A 24109-nucleotide genomic window follows, 5' to 3' on the forward strand; every position below is an offset into this window, starting at 1 on the left:
CAGGAGGAGCAGACTGTGGTGTCCTGTCTGTTGTTATTATACAGGAGTAGTAGACTGTGGTGTACTGTCTGTTATTAGTATTATACAGGAGGAGCAGACTGTGGTGTCCTGTCTATTATTATTATACAGGAGGATCAGACTGTGGTGTCCTGTCTGTTGTTGTTATACAGGAGGAGCAGACTGTGGTGTCCTGTCTGTTGTTATACAGGAGGAGTTGACTGTGGTGTTCTGTCTGTTATTATACAGGAGGAGCAGACTGTGGTGTCCTGTCTGTTATTATTATACAGGAGGAGCAGACTGTGGTGTCCTGTCTGTTATTATTATTATACAGGAGGAGTAGACTGTGGTGTCCTGTCTGTTATTAGTATTATACAGGAGGAGTAGACTGGTGTCCTTTCTGTTGTTATTATACAGGAGGAGCAGACTGTGGTGTCCTGTCTGTTGTTATTATACAGGAGGAGCAGACTGTGGTGTCCTGTCTGTTGTTATTATACAGGAGTAGTAGGCTGTGGTGTACTGTCTGTTATTATTATTATACAGGAGGAGTAGACTGTGGTGTCCTGTCTATTATTATTAGACAGGAGGAGCAGACTGTGGTGTCCTGTCTATTATTATTATACAGGAGGATCAGACTGTGGTGTCCTGTCTGTTATTATACAAGAGGAGTAGACTGTGGTGTCCTGTCTGTTATTATTAGACAGGAGGAGCAGACTGTGGTGTCCTATCTGTTATTATTATACAGGAGGAGCAGACTGTGGTGTCCTGTCTGTTATTATACAGGAGGAGTAGACTGTGGTGTCCTGTCATGATAATACAGGAGGAGCAGACTGTGGTGTCCTGTCTGTTATTATTATACAGGAGGAGCAGACTGTGGTGTCCTGTCTGTTATTATTATACAGGAGGAGCAGACTGTGGTGTCCTGTCTGTTATTATTATTTTTATTATTATACAGGAGGAGCAGACTGTGGTGTCCTGTCTGTTATTATTATACAGGAGGAGCAGACTGTGGTGTCTTGTCTTATTATTATTATACAGGAGGAGCAGTCTGTGGTTTCCTGTCTGTTGTTATTATTATACAGGAGGAGCAGACTGTGGTGTCCTGTCTGTTATTATACAGGAGGAGCAGACTGTGGTGTCCTGTCTGTTGTTATTATATAGGAGGAGCAGACTGTGGTGTCCTGTCTGTTTTTATACAGGGGGAGCAGACTGTGGTGTCCTGTCTGTTGTTATTATACAGGAGGAGCAGACTGGTGTACTGTCTGTTATTATACAGGAGGAGCAGACTGTGGTGTCCTGTCTGTTACTATACATGAGGAGCAGACTGTGGTGTCCTGTCTGGTATTATTATTATACAGGAGGAGCAGACTGTGGTGTCCTGTCTGTTGTTATTATTATTATTATTATTATTATTATTATTATTACACAGGAGGAGCAGACTGTGGTGTCCTGTCTGTTATTATTATACAGAAGGAGCAGACTGTGGTGTCCTGTCTGTTATTATTATACAGTAGGAGCAGACTGTGGTGTTCTGTCTGTTATTATTATTATACAGGAGGAGTAGACTGTGGTGTCCTGTCTGTTATTAGTATTATACAGGAGGAGTAGACTGGTGTCCTGTCTGTTGTTATTATACAGGAGGAGCAGACTGTGGTGTCCTGTCTGTTATTATACAGGAGGAGTAGACTGTGGTGTCCTGTCTGTTGTGATAATACAGGAGGAGCAGACTGTGGTGTCCTGTCTGTTATTATTATATAGGAGGAGCAGACTGTGGTGTCCTGCCTGTTTTTATTATACAGTTGGAGCAGACTGTGGTGTCCTGTCTGTTATTATACAGGAGGAGCAGACTGTGGTGTCCTGTCTGTTATTATACAGGAGGAGCAGACTGTGGTGTCCTGTCTGTTATACAGGAGGAGCAGACTGTGGTGTCCTGTCTGTTGTTATTATACAGGAGGAGCAGACTGTGGTGTCCTGTCTGTTATTATTATACAGGAGGAGCAGACTGTGGTGTCCTGTCTGTTGTTGTTATTAATATTATACAGGAGGAGCAGACTGGGGTGTCCTGTCTGTTGTTATTATACAGGAGGAGTAGACTGGGGTGTCCTGTCTGTTATTATTATACAGGAGGAGCAGACTGTGGTGTTCTGTCTGTTATTATTATACAGGAGGAGCAGACTGTGGTGTCCTGTCTGTTGTTATTATACAGGAGTAGTAGACTGTGGTGTACTGTCTGTTATTAGTATTATACAGGAGGAGCAGACTGTGGTGTCCTGTCTATTATTATTATACAGGAGGATCAGACTGTGGTGTCCTGTCTGTTATTATACAAGAGGAGTAGACTGTGGTGTCCTGTCTGTTATTATTAGACAGGAGGAGCAGACTGTGGTGTCCTATCTGTTATTATTATACAGGAGGAGCAGACTGTGGTGTCCTGTCTGTTATTATACAGGAGGAGTAGACTGTGGTGTCCTGTCATGATAATACAGGAGGAGCAGACTGTGGTGTCCTGTCTGTTATTATTATACAGGAGGAGCAGACTGTGGTGTCCTGTCTGTTATTATTATACAGGAGGAGCAGACTGTGGTGTCCTGTCTGTTATTATTATTTTTATTATTATACAGGAGGAGCAGACTGTGGCGTCCTGTCTGTTATTATTATACAGGAGGAGCAGACTGTGGTGTCTTGTCTTATTATTATTATACAGGAGGAGCAGTCTGTGGTTTCCTGTCTGTTGTTATTATTATACAGGAGGAGCAGACTGTGGTGTCCTGTCTGTTATTATACAGGAGGAGCAGACTGTGGTGTCCTGTCTGTTATTATACAGGAGGAGCAGACTGTGGTGTCCTGTCTGTTATACAGGAGGAGCAGACTGTGGTGTCCTGTCTGTTGTTATTATACAGGAGGAGCAGACTGTGGTGTCCTGTCTGTTATTATTATACAGGAGGAGCAGACTGTGGTGTCCTGTCTGTTGTTGTTATTAATATTATACAGGAGGAGCAGACTGGGGTGTCCTGTCTGTTGTTATTATACAGGAGGAGTAGACTGGGGTGTCCTGTCTGTTATTATTATACAGGAGGAGCAGACTGTGGTGTTCTGTCTGTTATTATTATACAGGAGGAGCAGACTGTGGTGTCCTGTCTGTTGTTATTATACAGGAGTAGTAGACTGTGGTGTACTGTCTGTTATTAGTATTATACAGGAGGAGCAGACTGTGGTGTCCTGTCTATTATTATTATACAGGAGGATCAGACTGTGGTGTCCTGTCTGTTATTATACAAGAGGAGTAGACTGTGGTGTCCTGTCTGTTATTATTAGACAGGAGGAGCAGACTGTGGTGTCCTATCTGTTATTATTATACAGGAGGAGCAGACTGTGGTGTCCTGTCTGTTATTATACAGGAGGAGTAGACTGTGGTGTCCTGTCATGATAATACAGGAGGAGCAGACTGTGGTGTCCTGTCTGTTATTATTATACAGGAGGAGCAGACTGTGGTGTCCTGTCTGTTATTATTATACAGGAGGAGCAGACTGTGGTGTCCTGTCTGTTATTATTATTTTTATTATTATACAGGAGGAGCAGACTGTGGCGTCCTGTCTGTTATTATTATACAGGAGGAGCAGACTGTGGTGTCTTGTCTTATTATTATTATACAGGAGGAGCAGTCTGTGGTTTCCTGTCTGTTGTTATTATTATACAGGAGGAGCAGACTGTGGTGTCCTGTCTGTTATTATACAGGAGGAGCAGACTGTGGTGTCCTGTCTGTTGTTATTATATAGGAGGAGCAGACTGTGGTGTCCTGTCTGTTATTATACAGGGGGAGCAGACTGTGGTGTCCTGTCTGTTGTTATTATACAGGAGGAGCAGACTGGTGTACTGTCTGTTATTATACAGGAGGAGCAGACTGTGGTGTCCTGTCTGTTATTATACAGGAGGAGCAGACTGTGGTGTCCTGTCTGGTATTATTATTATACAGGAGGAGCAGACTGTGGTGTCCTGTCTGTTATTATTATTATTATTATTATTATTATTATTATTATACAGGAGGAGCAGACTGTGGTGTCCTGTCTGTTATTTGTCTGTTATTATTATACAGAAGGAGCAGACTGTGGTGTCCTGTCTGTTATTATTATACAGTAGGAGCAGACTGTGGTGTCCTGTCTGTTATTATTATTATACAGGAGTAGCAGACTGTGGTGTTCTGTCTGTTATTATTATACAGGAGGAGCAGACTGTGGTGTCCTGTCTGTTGTTATTATACAGGAGTAGTAGACTGTGGTGTACTGTCTGTTATTAGTATTATACAGGAGGAGTAGACTGTGGTGTCCTGTCTGTTATTATTAGACAGGAGGAGCAGACTGTGGTGTCCTGTCTATTATTATTATACAGGAGGATCAGACTGTGGTGTCCTGTCTGTTATTATACAAGAGGAGTAGACTGTGGTGTCCTGTCTGTTATTATTAGACAGGAGGAGCAGACTGTGGTGTCCTATCTGTTATTATTATACAGGAGGAGCAGACTGTGGTGTCCTGTCTGTTATTATACAGGAGGAGTAGACTGTGGTGTCCTGTCATGATAATACAGGAGGAGCAGACTGTGGTGTCCTGTCTGTTATTATTATACAGGAGGAGCAGACTGTGGTGTCCTGTCTGTTATTATTATACAGGAGGAGCAGACTGTGGTGTCCTGTCTGTTATTATTATTTTTATTATACAGGAGGAGCAGACTGTGGTGTCCTGTCTGTTATTATTATACAGGAGGAGCAGACTGTGGTGTCTTGTCTTATTATTATTATTATTATTATTATTATTATTATTATTATTATACAGGAGGAGCAGTCTGTGGTTTCCTGTCTGTTGTTATTATTATACAGGAGGAGCAGACTGTGGTGTCCTGTCTGTTATTATACAGGAGGAGCAGACTGTGGTGTCCTGTCTATTGTTATTATATAGGATAAGCAGACTGTGGTGTCCTGTCTGTTATTATACAGGGGGAGCAGACTGTGGTGTCCTGTCTGTTGTTATTATACAGGAGGAGCAGACTGGTGTACTGTCTGTTATTATACAGGAGGAGAAGACTGTGGTGTCCTGTCTGTTATTATACAGGAGGAGCAGACTGTGGTGTCCTGTCTGGTATTATTATTATACAGGAGGAGCAGACTGTGGTGTCCTGTCTGTTATTATTATTATTATTATTATTATTATTATTATTATTATACAGGAGGAGCAGACTGTGGTGTCCTGTCTGTTATTATTATACAGAAGGAGCAGACTGTGGTGTCCTGTCTGTTATTATTATACAGTAGGAGCAGACTGTGGTGTCCTGTCTGTTATTATTATTATACAGGAGGAGTAGACTGTGGTGTCCTGTCTGTTATTAGTATTATACAGGAGGAGTAGACTGGTGTCCTGTCTGTTGTTATTATACAGGAGGAGCAGACTGTGGTGTCCTGTCTGTTATTATACAGGAGGAGTAGACTGTGGTGTCCTGTCTGTTGTGATAATACAGGATGAGCAGACTGTGGTGTTCTGTCTGTTATTATTATACAGGAGGAGCAGACTGTGGTGTCCTGCCTGTTGTTATTATACAGTTGGAGCAGACTGTGGTGTCCTGTCTGTTATTATACAGGAGGAGCAGACTGTGGTGTCCTGTCTGTTATACAGGAGGAGCAGACTGTGGTGTCCTGTCTGTTGTTATTATACAGGAGGAGCAGACTGTGGTGTCCTGTCTGTTATTATTATACAGGAGGAGCAGACTGTGGTGTCCTGTCTGTTGTTGTTATTAATATTATACAGGAGGAGCAGACTGGGGTGTCCTGTCTGTTGTTATTATACAGGAGGAGTAGACTGGGGTGTCCTGTCTGTTATTATTATACAGGAGGAGCAGACTGTGGTGTTCTGTCTGTTATTATTATACAGGAGGAGCAGACTGGGGTGTCCTGTCTGTTGTTATTATTATACAGGAGGAGCAGACTGTGGTGTCCTGTCATTATTATTATACAGGAGGAGCAGACTCTAGTGTCCTGTCTGGTATTATTATACAGGAGGAGCAGACTGTGGTGTCCTTTCTGTTATTATTATACGGGAGGAGCAGACTTTAGTGTCCTGTCTGTTATTGTTATACAGGAGGAGCAGACTGTGGTGTCCTGTCTGTTATTATTATACAGGAGGAGCAGACTGTGGTGTCTTGTCTTATTATTATTATTATTATTATTATACAGGAGGAGCAGTCTGTGGTTTCCTGTCTGTTGTTATTATTCGAGGAGCAGACTGTGGTGTCCTGTCTGTTGTTATTATACAGGAGGAGTAGACTGTGGTGTCCTGTCTGTTGTGATAATACAGGAGGAGCAGACTGTGGTGTCCTGTCTGTTATTATTATACAGGAGGAGCAGACTGTGGTGTCCTGTCTGTTATTATTATACAGGAGGAGCAGACTGAGGTGTCCTGTCTGTTATTATTATACAGGAGGAGCAGACTGTGGTGTCCTGTCTGTTGTGATAATACATTTGGACCAGACTGTGGTGTCCTGTCTGTTATTATACAGGAGGAGCAGACTGTGGTGTCCTGTCTGTATTTATTATACAGTTGGAGCAGACTGTGGTGTCCTGTCTTTTGAGATTATACAGGAGGAGCAGACTGTGGTGTCCTGTCTGTTGTTGTTATACAGGAGGAGCAGACTGTGGTGTCCTTTCTGTTGTTATTATTATTCAGGAGGAGCAGACTGTGGTGTCCTGTCTGTTATTATCATACAGGAGGAGCAGACTGTGGTGTCCTGTCTGTTATTATTATACAGGAGGAGCAATCTGTGGTGTCCTGTCTGTTATTAAATAGGAGGAGCAGACTGTGGTGTCCTGTCTGTTTTTATACAGGAGGAGTAGACTGTGGTGTCCTGTCTGTTGTTATTATACAGGAGGAGTAGACTGTGGTGTCCTGTCTGTTTTTGTTATACAGGAGGAGCAGACTGTGGTGTCCTGTCTGTTGTTATACAGGAGGAGTTGACTGTGGTGTTCTGTCTGTTATTATACAGGAGGAGCAGACTGTGGTGTCCTGTCTGTTATTATTATACAGGAGGAGCAGACTGTGGTGTCCTGTCTGTTATTATTATTATTCAGGAGGAGTAGACTGTGGTGTCCTGTCTGTTATTAGTATTATACAGGAGGAGTAGACTGGTGTCCTTTCTGTTGTTATTATACAGGAGGAGCAGACTGTGGTGTCCTGTCTGTTGTTATTATACAGGAGGAGCAGACTGTGATGTCCTGTCTGTTATTATACAGGAGGAGTAGACTGTGGTGTCCTGTCTGTTATTATACAGGAGGAGTAGACTCTGGTGTCCTGTCTGTTGTGATAATACAGGAGGAGCAGACTGTGGTGTCCTGTCTGTTATTATTATACAGGAGGAGCAGACTGTGGTGTCCTGTCTGTTATTATACAGGAGGAGCAGACTGTGGTGTCCTGTCTGTTGTTATTATACAGGAGTAGTAGACTGTGGTGTACTGTCTGTTATTAGTATTATACAGGAGGAGTAGACTGTGGTGTCCTGTCTGTTATTATTAGACAGGAGGAGCAGACTGTGGTGTCCTGTCTATTATTATTATACAGGAGGAGCAGACTGTGGTGTCCTGTCTGTTATTATACAAGAGGAGTAGACTGTGGTGTCGTGTCTGTTATTATTAGACAGGAGGAGCAGACTGTGGTGTCCTATCTGTTATTATTATACAGGAGGAGTAGACTGTGGTGTCCTGTCATGATAATACAGGAGGAGCAGACTGTGGTGTCCTGTCTGTTATTATTATACAGGAGGAGCAGACTGTGGTGTCCTGTCTGTTATTATTATACAGGTGGAGCAGACTGTGGTGTCCTGTCTGTTATTATTATTTTTATTTTTATACAGGAGGAGCAGACTGTGGTGTCCTGTCTGTTATTATTATACAGGAGGAGCAGACTGTGGTGTCTTGTCTTATTATTATTATTATACAGGAGGAGCAGTCTGTGGTTTCCTGTCTGTTGTTATTATTATACAGGAGGAGCAGACTGTGGTGTCCTGTCTGTTATTATACAGGAGGAGCAGACTGTGGTGTCCTGTCTGTTGTTATTATATAGGAGGAGCAGACTGTGGTGTCCTGTCTGTTATTATACAGGGGGAGCAGACTGTGGTGTCCTGTCTGTTGTTATTATACAGGAGGAGCAGACTGGTGTCCTGTCTATTATTATACAGGAGGAGCAGACTGTGGTGTCCTGTCTGTTATTATACAGGAGGAGCAGACTGTGGTGTCCTGTCTGTTGTTATTATACAGGAGGAGCAGACTGTGGTGTCCTGTCTGTTATTATTATACAGGAGGAGCAGACTGTGGTGTCCTGTTTGTTATTATACAGGAGGAGTAGACTGTGGTGTCCTGTCTGTTATTATACAGGAGGAGTAGACTGTGGTGTCCTGTCTGTTGTGATAATACAGGAGGAGCAGACTGTGGTGTCCTGTCTGTTATTATTATTATACAGGAGGAGGAGACTGTGGTGTCCTGTCTGTTATTATTATACAGTAGGAGCAGACTGTGGTGTCCTGTCTGTTATTATACAGGAGGAGCAGACTGTGGTGTCCTGTCTGTTGTTATTATACAGGAGTAGTAGACTGTGGTGTACTGTCTGTTATTAATATTATACAGGAGGAGTAGACTGTGGTGTCCTGTCTGTTATTATTAGACAGGAGGAGCAGACTGTGGTGTCCTGTCTATTATTATTATACAGGAGGATCAGACTGTGGTGTCCTGTCTGTTATTATACAAGAGGAGTAGACTGTAGTGTCCTGTCTGTTATTATTAGACAGGAGGAGCAGACTGTGGTGTCCTATCTGTTATTATTATACAGGAGGAGCAGACTGTGGTGTCCTGTCTGTTATTATACAGGAGGAGTAGACTGTGGTGTCCTGTCATGATAATACAGGAGGAGCAGACTGTGGTGTCCTGTCTGTTATTATTATACAGGAGGAGCAGACTGTGGTGTCCTGTCTGTTATTATTATACAGGAGGAGCAGACTGTGGTGTCCTGTCTGTTATTATTATTTTTATTATTATACAGGAGGAGCAGACTGTGGTGTCCTGTCTGTTATTATTATACAGGAGGAGCAGACTGTGGTGTCTTGTCTTATTATTATTATACAGGAGGAGCAGTCTGTGGTTTCCTGTCTGTTGTTATTATACAGGAGGAGCAGACTGTGGTGTCCTGTCTGTTTTTATACAGGAGGAGCAGACTGTGGTGTCCTGTCTGTTGTTATTATATAGGAGGAGCAGACTGTGGTGTCCTGTCTGTTGTTATTATATAGGAGGAGTAGACTGTGGTGTCCTGTCTGTTATTATACAGGGGGAGCAGACTGTGGTGTCCTGTCTGTTGTTATTATACAGGAGGAGCAGACTGGTGTACTGTCTGTTATTATACAGGAGGAGCAGACTGTGGTGTCCTGTCTGTTATTATACAGGAGGAGCAGACTGTGGTGTCCTGTCTGGTATTATTATACAGGAGGAACAGACTGTGGTGTCTTGTCTTATTATTATTATACAGGAGGAGCAGTCTGTGGTTTCCTGTCTGTTGTTATTATACAGGAGGAGCAGACTGTGGTGTCCTGTCTGTTATTATACAGGAGGAGCAGACTGTGGTGTCCTGTCTGTTATTATACAGGAGGAGCAGACTGTGGTGTCCTGTCTGTTATTATTATACAGGAGGAGCAGACTGTGGTGTCTTGTCTTATTATTATTATACAGGAGGAGCAGTCTGTGGTTTCCTGTCTGTTGTTATTATACAGGAGGAGCAGACTGTGGTGTCCTGTCTGTTATTATACAGGAGGAGCAGACTGTGGTGTCCTGTCTGTTGTTATTATATAGGAGGAGCAGACTGTGGTGTCCTGTCTGTTGTTATTATATAGGAGGAGCAGACTGTGGTGTCCTGTCTGTTATTATACAGGGGGAGCAGACTGTGGTGTCCTGTCTGTTGTTATTATACAGGAGGAGCAGACTGGTGTACTGTCTGTTATTATACAGGAGGAGCAGACTGTGGTGTCCTGTCTGTTATTATACAGGAGGAGCAGACTGTGGTGTCCTGTCTGGTATTATTATTATACAGGAGGAGCAGACTGTGGTGTCCTGTCTGTTGTTATTATTATTATTATTATTATTATTATTATTATTATTATTATACAGGAGGAGCAGACTGTGGTGTCCTGTCTGTTATTATTATACAGAAGGAGCAGACTGTGGTGTCCTGTCTGTTATTATTATACAGTAGGAGCAGACTGTGGTGTCCTGTCTGTTATTATTATTATTCAGGAGGAGTAGACTGTGGTGTCCTGTCTGTTATTAGTATTATACAGGAGGAGTAGACTGGTGTCCTGTCTGTTGTTATTATACAGGAGGAGCAGACTGTGGTGTCCTGTCTGTTGTTATTATACAGGAGGAGCAGACTGTGGTGTCCTGTCTGTTATTATACAGGAGGAGTAGACTGGTGTTCTATCTGTTATTATACAGGAGGAGTAGACTGTGGTGTCCTGTCTGTTGTGATAATACAGGAGGAGCAGACTGTGGTGTCCTGTCTGTTATTATTATACAGGAGGAGCAGACTGTGGTGTCCTGTCTGTTATTATACAGGAGGAGCAGACTGTGGTGTCCTGTCTGTTATTATTATACAGGAGGAGCAGACTGTGGTGTCCTGTCTGTTATTATACAGGAGGAGCAGACTGTGGTGTCCTGTCTGTTGTTGTTATACAGGAGTAGTAGACTGTGGTGTACTGTCTGTTATTAGTATTATACAGGAGGAGTAGACTGTGGTGTCCTGTCTGTTATTATTAGACAGGAGGAGCAGACTGTGGTGTCCTGTCTATTATTATTATTATACAGGAGGAGCAGACTGTGGTGTCCTGTCTGTTATTATACAAGAGGAGTAGACTGTGGTGTCCTGTCTGTTATTATTAGACAGGAGGAGCAGACTGTGGTGTCCTATCTGTTATTATTATACAGGAGGAGCAGACTGTGGTGTCCTGTCTGTTATTATACAGGAGGAGTAGACTGTGGTGTCCTGTCATGATAATACAGGAGGAGCAGACTGTGGTGTCCTGTCTGTTATTATTATACAGGAGGAGCAGACTGTGGTGTCCTGTCTGTTATTATTATACAGGAGGAGCAGACTGTGGTGTCCTGTCTGTTATTATTATTTTTATTATTATACAGGAGGAGCAGACTGTGGTGTCCTGTCTGTTCTTATTATACAGGAGGAGCAGACTGTGGTGTCTTGTCTTATTATTATTATACAGGAGGAGCAGTCTGTGGTTTCCTGTCTGTTGTTATTATTATACAGGAGGAGCAGACTGTGGTGTCCTGTCTGTTATTATACAGGAGGAGCAGACTGTGGTGTCCTGTCTGTTGTTATTATACAGGAGGAACATACTGTGGTGTCCTGTCTGTTGTTATTATATAGGAGGAGCAGACTGTGGTGTCCTGTCTGTTATTATACAGGGGAAGCAGACTGTGGTGTCCTGTCTGTTATTATACAGGAGGAGCAGACTGGTGTCCTGTCTGTTATTATACAGGAGGAGCAGACTGTGGTGTCCTGTCTGTTATTATACAGGAGGAGCATACTGTGGTGTCCTGTCTGTTGTTATTATACAGGAGGAGCAGACTGTGGTGTCCTGTCTGTTATTATTATTATACAGGAGGAGCAGACTGTGGTGTCCTGTCTGTTATTATTATTATACAGGAGGAGTAGACTGTGGTGTCCTGTCTGTTATTAGTATTATACAGGAGGAGTAGACTGGTGTCCTGTCTGTTGTTATTATACAGGAGGAGCAGACTGTGGTGTCCTGTCTGTTGTTGTTATACAGGAGGAGCAGACTGTGGTGTCCTGTCTGTTATTATACAGGAGGAGTAGACTGTGGTGTCCTGTCTGTTATTATACAGGAGGAGTAGACTGTGGTGTCCTGTCTGTTTTGATAATACAGGAGGAGCAGACTGTGGTGTCCTGTCTGTTATTATACAGGAGGAGCAGACTGTGGTGTCCTGTCTGTTGTTATTATACAGGAGGAGTAGACTGTGGTGTCCTGTCTGTTATTATTAGACAGGAGGAGCAGACTGTGGTGTCCTGTCTATTATTATTATACAGGAGGATCAAACTGTGGTGTCCTGTCTGTTATTATACAAGAGGAGTAGACTGTGGTGTCCTGTCTGTTATTAGTATTATACAGGAGGAGTAGACTGTGGTGTACTGTCTGTTATTAGTATTATACAGGAGGAGTAGACTGTGGTGTCCTGTCTGTTATTATTAGACAGGAGGAGCAGACTGTGGTGTCCTGTCTATTATTATTATTATACAGGAGGAGCAGACTGTGGTGTCCTGTCTGTTATTATACAAGAGGAGTAGACTGTGGTGTCCTGTCTGTTATTATTAGACAGGAGGAGCAGACTGTGGTGTCCTATCTGTTATTATTATACAGGAGGAGCAGACTGTGGTGTCCTGTCTGTTATTATACAGGAGGAGTAGACTGTGGTGTCCTGTCATGATAATACAGGAGGAGCAGACTGTGGTGTCCTGTCTGTTATTATTATACAGGAGGAGCAGACTGTGGTGTCCTGTCTGTTATTATTATACAGGAGGAGCAGACTGTGGTGTCCTGTCTGTTATTATTATTTTTATTATTATACAGGAGGAGCAGACTGTGGTGTCCTGTCTGTTCTTATTATACAGGAGGAGCAGACTGTGGTGTCTTGTCTTATTATTATTATACAGGAGGAGCAGTCTGTGGTTTCCTGTCTGTTGTTATTATTATACAGGAGGAGCAGACTGTGGTGTCCTGTCTGTTATTATACAGGAGGAGAAGACTGTGGTGTCCTGTCTGTTGTTATTATACAGGAGGAACATACTGTGGTGTCCTGTCTGTTGTTATTATATAGGAGGAGCAGACTGTGGTGTCCTGTCTGTTATTATACAGGGGGAGCAGACTGTGGTGTCCTGTCTGTTATTATACAGGAGGAGCAGACTGGTGTCCTGTCTGTTATTATACAGGAGGAGCAGACTGTGGTGTCCTGTCTGTTATTATACAGGAGGAGCAGACTGTGGTGTCCTGTCTGTTGTTATTATACAGGAGGAGCAGACTGTGGTGTCCTGTCTGTTGTTATTATTATTATACAGGAGGAGCAGACTGTGGTGTCCTGTCTGTTGTTATTATTATTATACAGGAGGAGTAGACTGTGGTGTCCTGTCTGTTATTAGTATTATACAGGAGGAGTAGACTGGTGTCCTGTCTGTTGTTATTATACAGGAGGAGCAGACTGTGGTGTCCTGTCTGTTGTTATTATACAGGAGGAGCAGACTGTGGTGTCCTGTCTGTTATTATACAGGAGGAGTAGACTGTGGTGTCCTGTCTGTTATTATACAGGAGGAGTAGACTGTGGTGTCCTGTCTGTTTTGATAATACAGGAGGAGCAGACTGTGGTGTCCTGTCTGTTATTATACAGGAGGAGCAGACTGTGGTGTCCTGTCTGTTGTTATTATACAGGAGGAGTAGACTGTGGTGTCCTGTCTGTTATTATTAGACAGGAGGAGCAGACTGTGGTGTCCTGTCTATTATTATTATACAGGAGGATCAAACTGTGGTGTCCTGTCTGTTATTATACAAGAGGAGTAGACTGTGGTGTCCTGTCTGTTATTATTAGACAGGAGGAGCAGACTGTGGTGTCCTATCTGTTATTATTATACAGGAGGAGCAGACTGTGGTGTCCTGTCTGTTATTATACAGGAGGAGTAGACTGTGGTGTCCTGTCATGATAATACAGGAGGAGCAGACTGTGGTGTCCTGTCTGTTTTTATTATACAGGAGGAGCAGACTGTGGTGTCCTGTCTGTTATTATTATTTTTATTATTATACAGGAGGAGCAGACTGTGGTGTCCTGTCTGTTATTATTATACAGGAGGAGCAGACTGTGGTGTCTTGTCTTATTATTATTATACAGTAGGAGCAGTCTGTGGTTTCCTGTCTGTTGTTTTTATTATACAGGAGGATCAGACTGTGGTGTCCTGTCTGTTATTATACAGGAGGAGCAGACTGTGGTGTCCTGTCTGTTGTTATTATACAGGAGGAACAGACTGTGGTGTCCTGTCTGTTGTTATTATATAGGAGGAGCAGACTGTGGTGTCCTGTCTGTTATTATACAGGGGGAGCAGACTGTGGTGTCCTGTCTGTTGTTATTATACAGGAGGAGCAGACTGGTGTCCTGTCTGTTATTATACAGGAGGAGCAGACTGTGGTGTCCTGTCTGTTATTATACAGGAGGAGCAGACTGTGGTATCCTGTCTGGTATTATTATTATACAGGGGGAGCAGACTGTGGTGTCCTGTCTGTTGTTATTATACAGGAGGAGCAGACTGTGGTGTCCTGTCTGTTGTTATTATACAGGAGGAGCAGACTGTGGTGTCCTGTCTGTTATTGTTATACAGGAGGAGCAGACCGTGGTGTCTTGTCTGTTATTATGCAGGAGGAGCAGACTGTGGTGTCCTGTCTGTTATTATTATACAGGAGGAGCAGACTGTGGTGTCCTGTCTGTTATTATTATACAGGAGGAGCAGACTGTGGTGTCTTGTCTTATTATTATACAGGAGGAGCAGACTGTGGTGTCCTGTCTGTTATTATTATACAGGAGGAGCAGACTGTGGTGTCCTGTCTGTTATTGTTATACAGGGGGATCAGACTGTGGTGTCCTGTCTGTTATTATTATACAGGAGGAGCAAACTGTGGTGTCCTGTCTGTTATTATTATACAGGAGGAGCAGAATGTGCTTTCCTGTCTGTTGTTATTTTACAGGAGGAGCAGACTGTGGTGTCCTGTCTGTTATTATTATTAGACAGGAGGAGCAGACTGTTGTGTCCTGTCTGTTGTTGTTGTTATTATTATACAGGAGGAGCAGACTGTGGTGTCCTGTCTGTTATTATACAGGAGGAGCAGACTGTGGTGTCCTGTCTGTTATTATTATACAGGGGGAGCAGACTGTGGTGTCCTGTCTGTTGTTATTATACAGGAGGAGCAGACTGTGGTGTCCTGTCTGTTGTTATTATACAGGAGGAGCAGACTGTGGTGTCGTGTCTGTTATTATTATACAGGAGGAGCAGACTGTGGTGTCCTGTCTGTTGTTATTATTATACAGGAGGAGCAGACTGTGGTGTCCTGTCTGTTGTTATTATTAGACAGGAGGAGCAGACAGTGGTGTCTTGTCTGTTGTTATTAATATACAGGAGGAGCAGACTGTGGTGTCCTGTCTTTTATTATACAGGAGGAGCAGACTGTGGTGTCTGTTGTTATTATACAGGAGGAGCAGACTGTGGTGTCCTGTCTGTTGTTGTTGTTATTATTATTATTATTATTAATATTATTATTATAATACAGGAGGAGCAGACTGTGGTGTCCTGTCTGTTATTATTATACAGGAAGGGCAGACTGTGGTGTCTTGTCTTATTATTATACAGGGGGAGCAGACTGTGGTGTCTTGTCTTATTATTATACAGGAGGAGCAGACTATGGTGTCCTGTCTGTTATTATTAGACAGGAGGAGCAGAATGTGGTGTCCTGTCTGTTTTTATTAGACAGGAGGAGCAGACTGTGGTGTCCTGTCTGTTATTATACAGGAGGAGAAGACTGTGGTGTCTGTTGTTATTATACAGAAGGAGCAGACTGTGGTGTCCTGTCTGTTATTATTATTATTATAATACAGGAGGAGCAGACTGTGGTGTCCTGTCTGTTATTATTATACAGGAGGAGCAGACTGTGGTGTCTTGTCTTATTATACAGCATGAGCAGACTATAGTGTCCTGTCTGTTATTATTAGACAGGAGGAGCAGACTGTGGTGTCCTGTCTGTTATTGTTATACTGGAGGAGCAGACTGTGGTGTCCTGTCTGTTATTGTTATACAGGAGGAGCAGACTGTGGTGTCCTGTCTGATTTTATTATACAGGAGGAGCAGACTGTGGTGTCCTGTCTGTTATTATTATACAGGGGGAGCAGACTGTGGTGTCCTGTCTGTTATTATTATACAGGGGGAACAGACTGTGGTGTCTTGTCTTATTATTATACAGGAGGAGCAGACTATGGTGTCCTATCTGTTATTATTAGACAGGAGGAGCAGACTGTGGTGTCCTGTCTGTTATTGCTATACAGGAGGAGCAGACTATGGTGTCCTATCTGTTATTATTAGACAAGAGGAGCAGACTGTGGTGTCCTGTCTGTTATTGTTATACAGGAGGAGCAGACTGTGGTGTCCTGTCTGTTATTGTTATACAGGAGGAGCAGACTGTGGTGTCCTGTCTGTTATTATACAGGAGGAGTAGACTGTGGTGTCCTGTCTGTTATTAAACAGGAGGAGCAGACTGTGGTGTCCTGTCTGTTATTATTAGACAGGAGGAGCAGACTGTGGTGTCCTGTCTGTTGTTATACAGGAGGGCAGACTGTGGTGTCCTGTCTATTATTATACAGGAGGAGCAGACTGTGGTGTCCTGTCTGTTATTATACAAGAGGAGTAGACTGTGGTGTCCTGTCTGTTGTTTACAGGAGGGTAGACTGGTGTCCTGTCTGTTATTATACAGTAGGAGCAGACTGTGGTGTCCTGTCTGTTATTATACAGTAGGAGCAGACTGTGGTGTCCTGTCTGTTATTATATAGGAGGAGCTGACTGTGGTGTCCTGTCTGTTATACAGGAGGAGCAGACTGTGGTGTCCTGTCTGTTGTTATACAGTAGGAGCAGACTGTGGTGTCCTGTCTGTTATTATACAGGAGGAGCTGACTGTGGTGTCCTGTCTGTTAGACAGGAGGAGCAGACTGTGGTGTCCTGTCTGTTAGACAGGAGGAGCAGACTGTGGTGTCCTGTCTGTTATACAGGAGGAGCAGACTGTGGTGTCCTGTCTGTTGTTATACAGGAGGGTAGACTGTGGTGTCCTGTCTGTTATTATTATACAGGAGGAGCAGACTGTGGTGTCCTGTCTGTTATTATACAGGAGGAGCAGACTGTGGTGTCCTGTCTGTTGTTATACAGGAGGAGCAGACTGTGGTGTCCTGTCTGTTGTTATACAGGAGGGCAGACTGTGGTGTCCTGTCTGTTATACAGGAGGAGCAGACTGTGGTGTCCTGTCTGTTGTTATTATTATACAGGAGGAGCAGACTGTGGTGTCCTGTCTGTTATTATACAGGAGGAGCAGACTGTGGTGTCCTATCTGTTGTTATACAGGAGGAGCAGACTGTGGTGTCCTGTCTGTTATTATACAGGAGGAGCAGACTGTGGTGTCCTGTCTGTTGTTATACAGGAGGAGCAGACTGTGGTGTCCTGTCTGTTGTTATACAGGAAGAGCAGACTGTGGTGTGGTGTCCTGTCTGTTGTTATACAGGAGGAGCAGACTGTGGTGTCCTGTCTGTTGTTATACAGGAGGAGCAGACTGTGGTGTCCTGTCTGTTATTATACAGGAGGAGCAGACTGTGGTGTCTGTTGTTATTATACAGGAGGAGCAGACTGTGGTGTCCTGTCTGTTGTTATTATTATACAGAAGGAGCAGACTGTTGTGTCCTGTCTGTTATTATTATTATACAGGAGGAGCAGACTGTGGTGTCCTGTCTGTTGTTATACAGGAGGGTAGACTGGTGTCCTGTCTGTTATTATACAGGAGTAGCCGACTGTGTTGTCCTGTCTGTTATTATTATACAGGAGGAGTAGACTGTGGTGTCCTGTCTGTTGTTATACAGGAGGAGCAGACTGTGGTGTCCTGTCTGTTATTATACAGGAGGAGCAGACTGTGGTGTCCTGTCTGTTGTTATACAGGAGGAGCAGACTGTGGTGTCCTGTCTGTTGTTATACAGGAAGAGCAGACTGTGGTGTCCTGTCTGTTGTTATACAGGAGGAGCAGACTGTGGTGTCCTGTCTGTTGTTATACAGGAGGAGCAGACTGTGGTGTCCTGTCTGTTGTTATACAGGAGGAGCAGACTGTGGTGTCCTGTCTGTTGTTATACAGAAGGAGCAGACTGTGGTGTCCTGTCTGTTGTTATACAAGAGGAGCAGACTGTGGTGTCCTATCTGTTGTTATACAGGAGGAGCAGACTGTGGTGTCCTGTCTGTTGTTATACAGGAGGGTAGACTGTGGTGTCCTGTCTGTTGTGATAATACAGGAGGAGTGGAGTTCAGTTCCATACCATGTAAAGTTATCATTAATCAGAAGGATCAGTGATTGGTGTCTCTTCTGACATTACAGTCCGGGGATGATGTCTAGGAGTATAACACAGGGGAAGCAGACTTTAGTTTGCTGTGTATATCTGGCGCCTATATTCCAGGCTGTTGTCCTGTTAGTCATTTACCTTCAAATACTGTTTTACTCGTATAATCTTTATCATTCTTCTTACTTTCTCCCCTTTCATTAGGTCATATGGTGTACATTTCTTTATAACCATTGTCTGAGGAGATATTAACCCTCACCCTCAAGATGATCTACCTGCTAACCGGAGAGGTGAGAGGACAATGGGACATTCCCATTCCACCTGTGTTGTGGCCCCAGTATGGATTGAATGAAAGTCATTTGAATCTAACTTTGATGGGATTAGCCAGTTATCTTATGCAGACCCTGGCAAAGAGTGACGCGCAGGGCACATGTGGCTCTCTTACTATTCCAGTGCATCCCGCAGACCAATTGCTTTTTTAATACTACAGAAGAGTTTTGATTCTGCAGTTAAAAATGCAACAGCATTCATTTTTCTTTGCATTTTTTCAGGCTACACATAGACGCCTATAAAGAAAAAATATCAACAAAATCAGAGTTCAGCAGCATCTTTGGATGCACCGAGGGTGCAGATTTCAAGAAATCACATCCCCTTTTCTTGGACAAATGCTGCATTTTTTCAGTTGCTTTTTTTTTTTGCACAGAAGTCTTGCTGTGTTTAACTGTTCAAGCAAATATTTCATGAAATCTGTTCCCACTGTGTGTCTAGAGATGGTGCTGACATGTGTGGATTTGGTTCTATTTTTTCTCTGGAGGCTTCTATGTGGAGCCTAAAAAAATGCATCTAAAAAAACAGCAGTAACTTTATTAAGTGCAGAATCAATACTTTTCTGTACTGTAAAAAATATTAAAAATGCAGCTTTGCCTCTGCACCAAAAATGCATCAAGGCAGAAAAGGCAGAAAAAAGCAGCAAAAATCAGAGAAGATTGTTATTGAGTAATTTGGTGTGGATAGCTACAGAAAATAAACAATATTTATGGTATATGTGAACACGGCTGTGGAGACATTGGGGGTCAGCGCTCATCCAGGTCTGCTAGCCGAAACCGCATTGGCCAGTGATCGTGCTGCCGAATGCCCTCTCTCCCTTTAACATGGGCATAACACTATTCAGATAACACAGAGTGAGTGTAAAACGTTGTGGCAATACTTTATTGAACCACGAAACAGGCAGATAACACGTAGAACGGTCCCAGCAAAATAACCCAAGATGGTGCACATTACAAAATATCACCCTTCCGCTGACTTGCCGGGATAATGGTAGCTGTTACTTCAGAGCTCCCTGGGTCGACTATCCCACCTGTGGCACGCACACATAGAGGAGGTAACAACAAGCTTAGGAAGACGACAATCCGTTGAGGTACAAAGCCAGTTGACCCGAGGGTCTCAACCTGGCTTCTCCGAACATCTCCATAGTTCAGCGGGGGTCAGTGGAGCAAATCTGTTTTATTCCAACCCGGACCGAGGTCCCCTAGGTTGTTTCCTGTAGAATGATAGATCTGTGCCCTTCGTGATGGAGCCATGATGTATTTGCAGCAGTCCTGTAGGGTCCCCTGGACGTTTCGATGTCTTGGAGTAATCTCTGGCTATTTTTCTCTATAGAGGCATGTAACCTTTTTTTATAATACTTAACAAGTGTTGTTCATTCAGTATTGACATAAAGGGTAAGAATGGAGATGAGTAGGTTTGAATATCTTCGGATAAGTGGGTATCCGAATGTCTATAGTGCTTACTGAATAGCTGCATCGGATACCTGGAGCACTCCCTATAATCAGCTGTTCGGCGCCACAGCTGCATGTGTCGCGGCTATGTGACATTCACAGCAAATGCATGGAGAGCCTGCAGCGGGACACTGCCTTGCACTAGCAATAAACCTATTGGTCAGTAACCCCGCCCCCACGATGGTCCTAGTTTCCCCCTCTTTGGGTCTGGTAGCTTTAACTCCAAAACCTACGATGGATCCTAACTTCTCAACAGAAAGTCATAGGGAGGCGGTTTTGGTGCCATCTGATTTGTCCGGTCCACCGTTGGATTTCGAGACCAAACAGTTCTTTGCTTCCTTGCTTCTACTAGCCATTTTACATATTGCCCCACCCGTGGGTGCTAAAACTGGCTGAGGCCCCAGCAGGTGTTCTTGCCATTCCCGAGATCTAGAAAATGTAACCGGTATATGACTAGGACATATGATAACTCCATAACTCCTTATGAAATTATGGCTCCCATACGTTTGGGAGGGGGGGTTTGAATCAGTTAAGCAGCTTGGGCTCCCATCAGGGATTCATTCTGCCAGAAAGGCCTTGGTCCTAGCTAAGCTGCTAGGGGTGTGGGTTTTTCCACTTGGAGCTTTTGAAACTGGACCACTTGTTCAGCCAGGTGTACTGTCTCAGCCTCATATTTTGAAGGAGGTCTATATTCTTGGACCGGAGATGATGCAGTCGATGGACATGAAATCATATCGCCCATATTCGTCACATTGTGTAATGGGCCATTTTTTATTTTTTTTTTGAGGGGATGAGGGGCCATAGTACTGTGTGTGGGGCTTTGTGGGGACATCGTGTGTTGGAGTAGAGTGGATTGGTTGTGTGAACATCATACTGAGTGTGGATGGAGCTGTGTGATGATCATGCTGTGTGGAAACCCCAAGCTGTTGATCAAGGTACATCTATACTTATTAAATGGGCTAAGTAATGGAACGGTATGATTTATAAACTTTATAAAAAGCAGTAGATTAGATTTTGGTGGTTAGATGCTACAGGTAAGAGACCCTGTTAAAAGAAGCCCTACTATATAACATGTTTTAATAGTAGCTGCTGCTCAGCACACTTAATTCTGCTCAATATTGAATGATAAACGTATAAATAATAATAATGTGCAGAATTAACTTCTGCCTTCCTCTACAGTCAGGATTTCATGTGGCTCCTTCAGAAAATGAATTTGATATAAATGGATAAGTTATTTGAAGTGTATGGGCACCTTTTAGTATCTCTAGGCTTCATTTATGAAGAAAATTAGTTCTTTGGATGCATTATATTATTATTTATTACTAGCTTGTATGCTTATATAGCCCTATCATATTCTGCAACACTTGCGTATTATCTTTTGTCCATTTTTGTCTTTACTAAATAAAGATATTCAAGGCCGACCATAGTCTAGATCCGTTGCACATTGTGTTTAGTGGTGATTATTCTTGTTTTCATACTTGCAGGAATGTGTGGTAATTAAAAAGATTACTGGTGACGTTGTGACAGCCTGCAGTATTCCTAAGTCCGAAGGATTGAGCAGGAGCCACAGCCCCATCATCGAGCCTCCACCTCACCCCATTTTACCTGAGAGATACAATGATCAGAAGATCCTGGACCTCACCAACAAGATGATTGAGCTGCTGACCGGAGAGGTGAGCGCTGCTGGGAATACTGGTGCATTATACAGTAACACAAGGGATGATGTATCTGGGTGATGACTATATCATTGTGTGTCAGGTTCCTATAAGGAGTCAGGATGTCACTGTCCATTTCTCCATGGAGGAGTGGGATTATATAGAAGGACATGCAGACCTGTATAAAAACATCATGATGGAGGACCAAAAGCCCCCAAAATCACCAGGTAAGAAGAGCTTTGGGGACATATTTTTTTCTTTCTCCTTCGCCTCATTGGAGGACACAGGACCATAGGTGTTATGCTGCTGCCACTAGGCAAATACATAAAGAAATTTACTCCTCCTCCGCAGTATACACCCTCTGCTGGCTCTATCCTGAACCAATTCTTGCTTAGTGTCTGTAGGAGGCACTAGCGTCTGGCTTCAGACCCCGACTTCATTATATTATGACTGTTGGTAATTCACCCTCCAGAAAAGATCTCGGTGCTGATCCGGGGGGGGCCCGGAAGCTTTCTCTTGCCTGCCCCCACTCCCTGCGGTTCGGCATGCAGGTCCTGGGGAAAATGGTAGCGACGATCGAGGCAGTACGGTTTGCCCAATTACATCTCCGTTCTCTGCAGCAGGCATTGCTGTCAGCTTGGGACAGAAATCCAGCCTCCCTGGACCGCCAGTTTTGCCTGTCACCCCAGATCAGGCGGTCTCTCAGGTGGTGGACGTCGACATCCTCATTGGATCAGGGAAGGTCCTTTTTTTCAGTCCACTGGCTGGTGGTGACCACCGACGCCAGTCTTCTCGGTTGGGGAGCGATCTTCTGTCACTACACGGCTCAGGGACTCTGGTCCATCCAGGAATCGCGTCTCCCCATCAATGTTCTTGAGATTCGGGCAATCAGGCTAGCCCTTCAGCGATTCCATTAACTTCTGGCCGGTCATCCCATTCGGATGCAGTCGGACAACGCCACGGCGGTGGTGTACATCAATTGTCAGGGGGGCACTCGAAGCAGGGTGATGCTTGAGGTAGCACACATTCTGTAATGGGCCGAGACAAACCACTCAGTCATCTCTGCAGTTCATATCCCCGGGGTAAAGATCTAGGCGGCAGATTTTCTCAACCGTCAGGGCCTGGCCTCGGGAGAGTGGACCCTTCATCTGGAAGTTTTTCAGCAGATTTGTTAGCGCTGGGGAACTCCGGATTTGGACCTCATGGCCTCCAGGCTAAATGCCAAAGTTCCGGCATTCGTAGCTCGGTCCCGCGACCCATTAGCCATCGGGTCGGATCCCCTGGTGCTTCCGTGGCATCAGTTTCGCCTCCCTTACATTTTTCCGCCGCTTCCGCTAATTCCAAGGGTCTTCTGGAAGATCAAGGCGGAAGGAATCCCAGTGATTCTCGTTGCACCAGGCTGGCCACGCCGAGCGTGGTACGCGGAACTATTGCAACTAGTCGCCGACGCCCCCTGGCGGTTACCAGACCGCCCAGACCTTCTCTGTCAGGGGCTGATTTACCTCCAAAACTCGAGAGTTCTGAGTTTAACGGCATGGCCATTGAATCATGGATCCTAGCCCAGGCCGGTTTCTCGCAGCAAGTAACTTCCACTATGATTAACGCTCGGAAGCCTACATCCATGCGCATTTACCATCGCGTCTGGAAAGCCTTTTTCTCGTGGTGCAAAACCGGCGGATGTTCCCTCTTGGGTTTTCTATCCCTTCCATTTTGGAGTTTCGTCAAGCAGGATTAGATTCAGGCCTGGCTCTGGCTTCTCTCAAATGTCAAATTTCATCCCTATCCGTCCTGTTCCAGCGAAGGATAGCTGCCAAATCGCAGGTTAAGACCTTCATACAGGGAGTGTCGCATCTTGTCCCGAACTACAAGATGCCATTGGAGCCTTGGGAAAGGCCCCCTTTGAAACCCTGCAGGACGCATCACTTAATCTTCTTTCTTGGAAAGTTGCTTTTCTTGTGGCAGTAACATCCATCAGGCGGGTTTCGTAATTGGCGGCTTTGTCTTGCAAACCTCCATTTCTTGTTTTCCACCAGGACAAGGTGGTCTTGAGGACGTCTCCGTCTTTCTTGCCCAAAGTCATTTCTTCTTTCCATCTGAATGAGGACATAGTTTTGCCTTCGTTCTGCCCAGCTCTGGCCCATCGTACTGAGAAAGCTCTCCATACTTTGGATTTGGTGAGGGCACTCAGGAAATACATTTCCAGAACAGCGTCTTTCCGCAAATTGGCTTCCCTCTTCGTGCTTCCGGAGGGACACAGAAAGGGCCTACCTACTTCTAAAGCTACACTAGCCAGATCCAAGAGGCTTACCGTGTCAGAGGTCAGCCTATCCCGGCGAGGATTAAGGCACACTCCACTCGGTCAGTGGGGGCTTCCTGGGCCATTCGGCATCAGGCGTCAGCAGAGCAAGTTTTGCAAGGCTGCGCCTTGGTCCAGCCTTCACACGTTTGTTAAGCATTACAACATT

At 44.2% G+C, this 24109-nt stretch overlaps 1 protein-coding gene across 11 annotated transcripts in view; it reads left to right on the forward strand.

The window, feature by feature from the left end:
• The window catches only part of LOC141100201 (oocyte zinc finger protein XlCOF8.4-like), a 149070-nt gene that overhangs the window by 53833 nt on the left and 71128 nt on the right, over nt 1–24109 (forward strand). For all 11 annotated transcript variants that reach the window (XM_073588532.1, XM_073588534.1, XM_073588537.1 and 8 more), the window contains exons 2-4: nt 18416–18501; nt 21474–21662; nt 21748–21871. In XM_073588532.1, the coding sequence (XP_073444633.1) occupies nt 18478–18501; nt 21474–21662; nt 21748–21871 (337 nt within the window). In that variant the 5' untranslated portion in view covers nt 18416–18477. The remainder of the gene's footprint in view (nt 1–18415; nt 18502–21473; nt 21663–21747; nt 21872–24109) is intronic.

Source organism: Dendrobates tinctorius, unplaced genomic scaffold, assembly GCF_039654945.1.
Source record: "Dendrobates tinctorius isolate UK_male_01 unplaced genomic scaffold, ASM3965494v1 ptg000103l, whole genome shotgun sequence".
Lineage (NCBI taxonomy): Eukaryota > Metazoa > Chordata > Amphibia > Anura > Dendrobatidae > Dendrobates > Dendrobates tinctorius.